Below are 10,412 nucleotides of genomic sequence, written 5' to 3'. Positions count from 1 at the left end.
GAGGAGTTACCATGTAAGTACACTGGTATTACAGTGGTGCACCAACTCCACCAACTTGAGATCCAACTCCTCCCACTTTTAGTCCAGGTGATATGTGCAAAACTTGAGGTGATATGTTCACTTTTTCATAAAAGCATGAAATTTGGTACACTTGTACAGTTTGGGCCCTGAACATTTTTAGAAACTTTTGTTCTTTAATATTTTTAATTGTTTTTAGCTTTATCGTTTGTTTTTCATTTAAATGTTAGGTTTTGAAATTTTGTTGTATGCATTTGTCATTTTTATTTAATTTCTTTATTTTTTAAATGTGTATAAGTAGCATTTATAAAGTTTTAGCTTTTAGTTTTGGATCTGTTTTTAGTTGTTTTAATACTACAATTGATTGCTTCTGTTGTCCTCATTTGTAAGTCGCTTTGGATAAAAGCGTCTGCTAAATGACTAAATAAATAAATAAATATGCAACAACATAAACTGTTCAGGTAAATAGTTAATGGTGAAATCAGTGACGTGAGAAGGAAATCACAGTATCTGAGTAGTACAGTATCACAGCATTTACAATTGTCCATATTATGGCTATTTATTTTCTCTTTCTTTGATAATTGACTAATATATTATTATTATAGTAATACAATATTGTTTTCAAGAACACAATCAAATATTTCATATATATATATAAAAAAAATCCTCTCATTAAGTATATCTTTACTTCTCATGCAGAATCAGGTAGGCGGTTGTGCCTAAGTGTTTGCTTAATACATTGTTTCTGTTGTTTAGATTTTTATTTGCTGTTAAGAATGATTATTTAATTTATTATTTCTATTTTTCTTCTTTCGTTATAATTTGTATTTTGATTGCACATATTTGTAATTAGAATAAAAGTCGTCGGCTAAGAAGAAGCTTTTGATTTTGTACTGCTTGTTTACTGCACTTAAGTGGCAAACTGTCCCGCCGTAGTTTCGATTTGAGCCATTTGCGTGCTATAGGCTTTTGTTGTGCTAATTGTCAAGGTGTCCACAGCTGTATTCACTCAAGAGTTGATAAGCTGTGCATTTATTTGTTATCTGTGCACTGATGTGGAATACCTGTGACTCTACCTGTGCAACTCCAAGCAAGGACATCGACAAGGCACTTAGGTATCTTTAATTTTCCTTTCGGCACACACTCTCCTTACACCTTCTTTTCCCCCACATCTATCATGTGTTTACAATACATTCTTGTTTTTTCTCAACAATGCTCTAACGCAGACAGCAATGCAATCTTGCTAACCTTCGCCCTATCTACACCTCTTCTACTGCATCCATCTCTTTTTCCTGTGGGTCTCTGGAATTGTCAGTCAGCTGTCAACAATGACTTCATTCCATCCATTGCTTCTCAGTCTACTCTTGGTATCTCAGGCTTTAATGGGACCTGGATTCGTCCAGAAGGCTCAGCAACCCCTGCTGCTCAACTAATGCTTCTTTGTGAACATCAGCCCAAACTCAGGGCAGCAGAGACAGAATGGCACAAATCAAAAGATCCATCTGTCCTAAGTATATATCAGTCTTTGTTTTAATCTTTCTTTGTTAAAGTCCATGCTGCCAAATCTTCCTATTTCCACAACAAGATCAACAGCACTTCAGACACATGTAATCTCTTCAAAACATTCAATTCCCTCCTCTGTCCCCCTCTACCACCTCTTTAACAGCTGATGATTTTGCTGCATTTTTCACAGACAAAACTAAAACCACCAGTAGTCAGTTCTTAGCTCCACACACACAGGAACTCAAACCAACCGCATCCAATGCCAAAACTCCCCTCTCCTCCTTCTGTCCCCTCACTGAGGCAGAAGTATCTAAATTTCTCCTTGCCAGCCATCCTACAACAAGCCATCTAGACCCAGTCCCCTCACACCTTCTCCAAGCTATCTCTTCTACAATTCTACCAGCACTCACACATCATCAACACATCTCTTTTCACAGGCATTTTCCCCACCGCATTCAAGTAGGCTCGGGTAACCCTACTGCTAAAAAAAACTACATTAAATACTTCACTTGTAGATTGCTACAGACCTGTCTTTCTTCTTCCATTCATATCGAAAACACTTGAATGAGTTGTTTTCAACCAGGTATCATTATTTATTTAACAGCATAACCAGCTGGACATTAACCAATGAGGTTTCAGAAGCAGCCATTCAACTGTGACTGTGTTACTGTCGGTCACTGAAGCCCTGCGGATTGCGAAAGCTGATTCCAGATCATGTGTTCTCATTCCGCTGGATCTATCTGCCGCTTTTGACACTGTAAATCATCAGATCCTCCTGTACACCCCCTCTTCACTGGGCATCACAAGAACTGCATTTCATTGATTTGAATCCTATCTCACAGGTAGGTCTTTCAGGGTGGTGTAAGGATGAAAGAAACTCAGATACTTTGATTTCCTGAGAAACAGACAATACAAACATACACGGGCATCTTCGAGACACCCCACAGAGTGGAGGTGCAGGAAACGCCTCTCTCACATATTCATCAGTTCCTTCTCATCCCCTTCCTTCCCCTTACCCATCCTCCCTCCACTTGGTTCACTCAGAATGGTCAATAGTATAATGTTCTACATCAATGCAAATAATATTTACAATCATGTTTGGTATCATTTGAATAGTCTCAGGGCGAGTGGTACAATGGTCTCAATCTTACAAAAGTAGACTAAAAGATAATATAAGAGTTAAGAGATATTTTGCTTACTGTAATGGGAGTGCCCTCTACCAGGGTCTTCCATATAAATTACATTCTGTTCCCATTGAGGTGTAAACTACCCAGGTTTAGGACCTGGGTTAATGCAAATTCCAATTGTTTGTACATGCCTCCATTTGGGGAATGTTTTATCTTGGTTTTGTATTTAAAGGATTGCAGCAAAAGGGTCGGGGCGATTCTGCAGCCAGAATGAGCCCATAGTATGAAGGGTGTCCACACACTTCATACTATGCATTTTTCTAAACGTCAGGTATGCAATCTTACTCTCAGATTCATCTTTGAGAATTTGATGTTTTGTATTGATTTGATATCTTTGAATTGGCTATGTAATTGGCATAATACATATTTACCTGACTGATAATAAATTGTTACATTTTATTTTATTCTGACCTACTCTGAAATTATTTTCTTAAGTAGATTAAGTGAAGGCGTATGTTACCGCAAATCGGTGCCCGGGGTTAGTACATACTAAATCTCAGGTTAGATGGAGCATGGGGCACATCAGGTGAGATTATAGATTTCTGACTAATTGCTTGACTTTAGTTAAGTTGTTATGCAGTTGCATTAAGTGTGGGGGGATAGACAAAATACTGTTGGAGTACTAGCATGGTTCGGGCATATTTCATAGTACTAGCCATAACCTCTGGTTACTGTCTCAGCTTTATTCAAGTTGTTATGTGGTTAGAATAACTATAGGGGGCTAGATAAAAACACTACTGAAGTATAAGCATAATGGAGTCAGATTACAATTTAACTTAAATTGAATAACTTTGCACGCTGAAAAGACCGAACACGCAAGAAACCTTCAGCCACCACTGGATACCTTCCTTGGGCTAAGTGCGTGGACCTTACAGTGGCCTGGGGAGGGGAGGTATCCAAAGCAAATCAACTGATCATTGGGGTTCCTCAGGGATCAGTTCTTGGACCCCTTCTCTTCTCCATATACACTACATCACTGGGTCCCATCATACAGGCACGTGGCCTCTCCTACCATTGCTATGCTGATGACACACAGCTTTATCTCTCATTTCAACCAGACGTTCCAATGTTGGCTGCACGGATCTCAGAGTCTGAACTACTGCAATGCTCTTTTGGCTGGACTTCGATCATGTACAATCAAACCTCTACAAATGATTCAGACTACAGCAGCACGTCTGATCTTCAACGAGCCCAAAAAGGCCCATATCACACCTCTCTTTATCTCCCTGCACTGGCTGCCGGTTACGGCTCGCATCAAGTTCAAGATATTGATGATTGCATAAAGAAAGAACAGCCACAGGCTCAGCACCCTCCTACTTCCATTCACTCTTACAAATCTACATCCCCTCCAGAAGCCTGAGATCTACAAGTGAGCGACGCCTCGTGGTACCATCAATGAGAGGCACAAAATCACTTTCCAGAACATTTTCGTTTACCGTTCCATGCTGGTGGAATGGTCTTCCCACGCCCATCTGGAATGCTGAATCCCTGACAATTTCAAGCGACAACTGAAAAATCTCTCTTTCGTAAACATTTGACTGCATCCTAATTTAATAAAAAGAACCTTCACTTTCAATTTCCTTAATCCCTCCCTGTTCTAGCTTGTACTAATCTGAGCGATGTCTAAAAATTTGTATTACGAGCACTTCCTGTGTTTATTTGCCTCTTTATGATGAATTGCATGTTGTATTCCTCAATTGTAAGTCACTTTGGATAAAAGTGTCTGCTAAATGAATAAATGTAGAGTCAGGCAGAGTGTTGACTTTTACCAAGGTGACAGTAGAGTGACAGTTCATCAAGAAGGAAGGCTGCACTGAGAAGTATCAAAGACTATAGAATGCCCAAGACGTGTCACTCGTATAGTTTTGAATGGGGGAAAAATACAACGCTCAATATGGCTGCTCCATTGAAGGAAGCCCTGCCTTCTGAGTAAAAGAGCCAATCGCTATTCGGTAAAGTCATTGCGTCACTGCAGCTGCTGTTAGAAGTCCCGGTTGCTATAGAAACTGTCAGCGTTCTGAAGACGCGTGCTTAGGACTGCGCATGCACATTGGCTGCTCTAGCCTGAAAAATAAGCTTTTTTAACACTATTGGTGTATAAGAAACAACATTTATGAGTAACATAATAGGCAACTCTGGCCCCAGAGAGTGATTGTAAATTAAGTTTACAGGAAATATGCTTGAAATCTCCATTTATATCTCAGTTACTGCGATTTCATTGTAATTCTTATCACAACGTTACTGAATTCACCATTAACTATTCACCACAACAGTTTATGTTGTTGTATATGATATCATTGTAATCCTTGACCATAAACATATAGGGGTAGACATCACACTTTCTGTGTTATCATGTTTGGTTCAGGAGATATAAAATACATAATTCGATAATGGCGGAAAGGAAAATGGCCACCAAGGCGACCACAAGGCGTTTTTGCGATGGCTCCATTTCTGAAAATGTTCAGGGCTGCAAACTGTACAAGTGTACCAAGTTTTATGCTTTTATGAAAAAGTGAACATTTTTTTCACATATCACCTGGACTATTTACCTATCCCTAAACCTATCCATTTCCACCCCTGGATCCCATTTCCACCCCTAAACCTACCCATCTCCGCCCCCTGGATCAAATTGTTCCAATTACTCTTATACACATTGTTGTTACAAAATGTAGTTATATATGTCCTGTTACACATTTGTACTTACACAAACCAATCAGAGGGTTGTTACATGTGTGTAGTTACAGAAATATTCAGCTCTAGATAATATATACCAATGTGTACTTACACTGTGGTTACATACTACGTACACATCTAGTTACTATGTAAGTACACAGGTATTAGGGCCACTTAATATAAAGTGGGACTCTTTCTTTTGTTAAACACAAAAGAAAATAACCTGAAGAATGCTGGTAACGAAACAGTTGCTGGTATCAACTGACTTCCATTGTGTGGAGAAAAAAAAAATTATGGAAGGCTACCAGCAACTGTTTGGAACAACTTGAGTGTGAGCAAATGATGGCAAAAGTAAAATTATTAGGTGAAGTAACCCTTTATTTATTTTTTTTGCTTACACAATGAATGTCAGTGGGTTCCAAATACTCTTCAAAATATCTTCTTTTGTGTTTTGCATGAGTAGAATTAGTCATACAGGTTTGGAATGATATGAGGGTGAGTAAATGATGAGAGTTTTCATTTTTGTGTGAACTATCCCTTTAAGATGGCATGACTAAGACCCCCTATTCCCTATTCCCTATTCCATTCTATTGTGCTAAGTCCATCTGTCACAAGTAAACTGTTGCAAGTAAGCACGCCAGGTTTGACGTCAATACTTTTTAAATGGTGCTTGCACGTCTCGTGACTGAAAGGAGTTTTGAATTGACGCAGGTGTCAATAAGATCTGAGAGCAATGATCTCTGCATCAGAGTTGTGAAGAGCTGTGCATCTGGATCTCTTTGCTCAAAATAAAATAGAATGAACTGTTTCAGTTTAGTCCTAAAATTTGACAGTTCAGATTAGGTATAGTCACAGGGTCTTGTTTACAGGCTGAGTTTGGCCTTTAATTTAATATCAATTCGCTAGAGTTGCTGTTGGATTTGATAAGCCAATCATAAGAATTTTCCTATATTTCTTTAAAGAAAAACGTGTTTTCAGTAGCCAGATCAGCAGCATTAGAGTGTGTTTTGATTTGAGTGCTGCAGTCTCTGTGAGGGATGTGCGTGAATGATCATCTATCTCTGCAGGTGTCTTAACCACTACAGTCAGAGACAGATGGCAAACCACTTTCATTTCCACTGCCCTTCCAGACTCCAACGTACAAAAATACACTCTGAATGTTCAAAGAATGTCATATTAATTTCATTAAAATGACAAATCTTTTGAATTAACATGCACAGATGAATCGTTCACAAGACCAAGAATGTGCATTAAAAAGAGAATAGGAACAATTTTGATTTCATGTTGATTTTTTTTAATTATTATTTAGAAATAAAAATCAATATAGCCTTTACAAATCAGTAAAAACAAACACAAAACAACAAACAAACAAAAAAATTTCTTAATGCAAGATCTTGGTCTAATGAACAATGCATCAGTTCTTTTTTATTCTATAGAAAGGTTGCAGTTGTTTTACTTTGTAATTAAAAAAAAAAAAAAAAAAACTTTCTCTGAAATGACTTTCTGTTGACATCCATACACATCCATGGTGATACAGCTATTGGATAAAAGTAAACCGACAGCCAAACAGCTACTTTTTTTTTTTTTGCGCATTAAGCAAACTTATTATGGTTCATGCCTTGCATTATGTGATGCCTACTTTTCACCATCCAGTCAGTTACTGATGGAAAAAATTTGTCCTATCCTAGATGTTTTTTTTTTTTTCCTGTGAATTTCCTGTTTCACTTAGAAGTATGATGCATTATGGAAGTAGAATTCTAATAGCATTTGAATTCACACTGACTTTAAGGGCCTATGCTAATCAGAATGTTTCTGATGTTTACAGTTCGAGTCTTTCAGAAAAGCTCTTAGATATAGCAAAATAAATAAAAGGAGAAAAATAAACAAAGAACGTACAAATGTAAAACACTTCTGATACCATAAAAAGCACTTTCATCCGTTTATATATTCTTTCTTTGTCTTTCTTTTGGTGAACATTTACTTAAAACTGCTGTCAGGAGTTTAACTGGGACTCATGTGAGTCATCAAGAGATAAAATGGTTTACGTACACTATCTACAGCCAAGATCTTTGCCCATATGAAGACCAAAAGAGGCCTGAGCTCTCTTGCTGAACTCTGCAACAGTTTCAACACATACGGAAAAATCCCCACTGAAAGAGCCTGCAGAGAGGAGAGTGAGAGGAAGAGTCAGAGTGAGAGAAAAAAAGACTAGGATGACGCAAGGTAGCTGAACGTTTTCTGCCATTTAACCATATTGTGCATAGTTTACCTAACTAACATATGTACTCTTGTGAAAAGGCTACAAACAATAATGAAATAATGAAAGTAAAAAACAAATCTTAGTTGTGTATCTCACCAAACTGACGGCCCAAGGGCCCAGGTCCAGAAATCGCCCCAACAAATCCAGTGCCCTCAGTCTGTGTACCTGGCTTAAGAGGACCTGAGAGAAACCAGATGGAAGAACATTAACCCGATGTTCCACTCTCTTCCATAGCCAGTGGAGTCAGTGAGGAGTGGATGACATGGATATGTGTGTCAGTGTGTGACTCTACAAAAGGCTCAAACAGATGAAACACTGCAATGACCTACTGGAGATTATGTTTACAGCATAGGTTGTTATGGCCCTTTAAGGAATATTAGGTATTTAAAACACCTCACACCTACAGGAATCACCAAATGCCCCACACCCACACCCACGCAAACACAAAAACAGACACACAATGGGAACAACTAATATAATCATTTTGAACAGGTGCTCAGGCTCACATACACTCCCTGCAGGCTGGCACAAGCTAATGACTTCCCACCTGTGTGTGTGTACATCTGTGGCTAGAGTGGTTTGTGTGTGATTCATTAACATTTATGTATGCACTGTAAACCCTAAAGCTCAAAATAGTTATTTGGTTTGAGTAGAGCAAACTTAACTTAGTTAAAATAAAATGAACTTGAATATGAATATGAGTATTTAGAACTTTCTTTTTCTTTTCAGTTCAAAAAACTGAAACATTTGTTTTTTGGTAATCTGAATTGTTTGATTGTTTTGAGTTATATGACTTTGTTTCTTTTAATTTAGACAAACTTAAATTTAACTGAAACTGGGCTGGGATTTCTATATTCAGGTCTGTGTTATTAATAAAAGTGGTGGTCACATTAAATTTTAGGTATGCAAAATTACGAATGAGATTAACAGGATATGAAGTCGTGCTCCAGGGCTTCTGTTTTCAATGAAAACAAACAAACAAACCAATACCAGTCAAACATCTTGACAAACCTACGTAATTCTTACAATTTTCTACATTTTAGATAGAGAAAAAATGATCAAAACCATCTTCTTTACAACAATACAATCCTCTGTCTTACAGTTCACAATCTATATTTCTCAGAATCACCTTTGTTTTATGTTTTAAAGCTGCTTTAATAATATTAATGATCATGCAAAATAATATTAAGTGTAATATGATTTAAAATGAACACCAGTTTCTGGATTTATGTTGATGAGGGGATATTTAAACTTTGAGGGATATGTGCATAAAAAATAAATACATTGGGAAACAATAATGTCTATGTCTAGATGCAATTAAAATAGTACTTAATGACTTGCCATGTATGCTGGGCACTTGATTTAGTTTTTTGTTAAAAAAAAAAAAATAATAGGATGTCACAATTTATTATTATTATTTAATTATATTATTATTATTATTGTTTTAAGCATTGAAGCATAAAAGCCTTTTTAGATCAAAAGATCTGAGATCACAAGAAGCATATAATGAGTTACGTGTAAACAGTTTTTTAGTTTTAAATATCAGTTTTAGTTTTCTATGCCAGCATTTTAAAACTCTGTATACGTGTGTATGTATTTAAAGACTCTAGATACTGTGGTACAAACTCTCAGCATGGTGAGGGGGTCCGGATATAGGCCTGCCCAGAGACAGAGCCGTGCTGTGTGTAAGGAGAGCAACAGAAGGACTGCCCACCTCAATGCCCACACAAAAACATGCACGAACTCCAAAACGCCTGCAATCTCCTGCCAAAACAATATGCCACCCTACCATAAAGGTATTAATAGATCGCAGGGTCACGTCAAATCACGGACTGTGAAAATTCTCAGCATGCACCTTGGCTATAACAGGGCGTTCCTTAATACCCTGAGAAATACCTATGGACAGAAGGAAGGAAGGAAGGAAGGAAGGAAGGAGGGAGAGAGATGAAAGAATAGAGAGAAGTGGAAGAAGTGGGAGGAATATGAGGGAGGTTTGCTTTTTCTGACTCTGGCCAAATGGAAGATTACTCAGCACTTACAAGGTTTTACACACATACACACGTGTGTAAAAGTGTGACTGGCTGCTGAGTTTAAGATAAAGGGTGAAAACCTGAGCCCATCTGCGAAGAGTCTAAACCTCTTAAAAAGATGCACAGAAATATTACAAAAACTCAATCTGACTCAACACAAGCAGCAGGAAGCAATAATTCTGATCTCAAAGCATTACATAACAGTTTACATTTCGTCAGTTCTGTGCATTCCCTGGAAATTGAACTCACAATATTGTCGTTTAGTGCCGTGCTCTACTGTCTGAGTTAAAGGAACACATAGGCTACAGCAAGAATTAAGAGTATTTGAACACTTAAGTTACATTTAAATTATATATTTTGAAAGCTTATTACTCAAGAAATTGTGAACAGTACACTGTAAAAGACATCAAACATTCACAAGTCTAAGCAATGCTGTGTGTATGTACACTGAATTAAAGATAAATATTAAACAATATAAAATAAATTGTGTGGATGTGTTCTTAAGAACAATAAGTAAGAGTGTTTTAATAAAACAACAACAACAAAAACATTGTTTAGAAACACTAAAGATATTTTATGTGCGTGGGAGAGCCATATATATATATATATATATATATATATATATATTAACCCAGATGGTTTGTGAGAGAATGTGTGAGTGTCTGTGTGTTAAGGCACCTGTTTAAACCAAGGATGATAACTATAAAGTTTTAATAATCATTCTAATTCTATGAGAATAGT

At 37.2% G+C, this 10,412-nt stretch overlaps 1 protein-coding gene across 1 annotated transcript in view; it reads right to left on the bottom strand.

Moving 5' to 3' along the window:
- The window catches only part of LOC107728013 (regulatory-associated protein of mTOR-like), a 319,255-nt gene that overhangs the window by 67,342 nt on the left and 241,501 nt on the right, over nucleotides 1-10,412 (bottom strand). The window contains exons 13-14 of the mRNA XM_016538066.1: nucleotides 7,738-7,821; nucleotides 7,431-7,541 (exon numbers count right to left, since the gene is read on the bottom strand). Of these exons, the coding sequence (XP_016393552.1) occupies nucleotides 7,431-7,541; nucleotides 7,738-7,821 (195 nt within the window). The remainder of the gene's footprint in view (nucleotides 1-7,430; nucleotides 7,542-7,737; nucleotides 7,822-10,412) is intronic.

The sequence above is a fragment of the Sinocyclocheilus rhinocerous genome, unplaced genomic scaffold (genome assembly GCF_001515625.1).
Source record: "Sinocyclocheilus rhinocerous isolate Xijiao unplaced genomic scaffold, SAMN03320098_v1.1 scaffold998, whole genome shotgun sequence".
Taxonomy (NCBI): Eukaryota; Metazoa; Chordata; class Actinopteri; order Cypriniformes; family Cyprinidae; genus Sinocyclocheilus; species Sinocyclocheilus rhinocerous.
The sequence above is the reverse complement of the archived record's forward strand: the minus strand, read 5'-3'. Positions and strand labels throughout refer to the sequence as shown.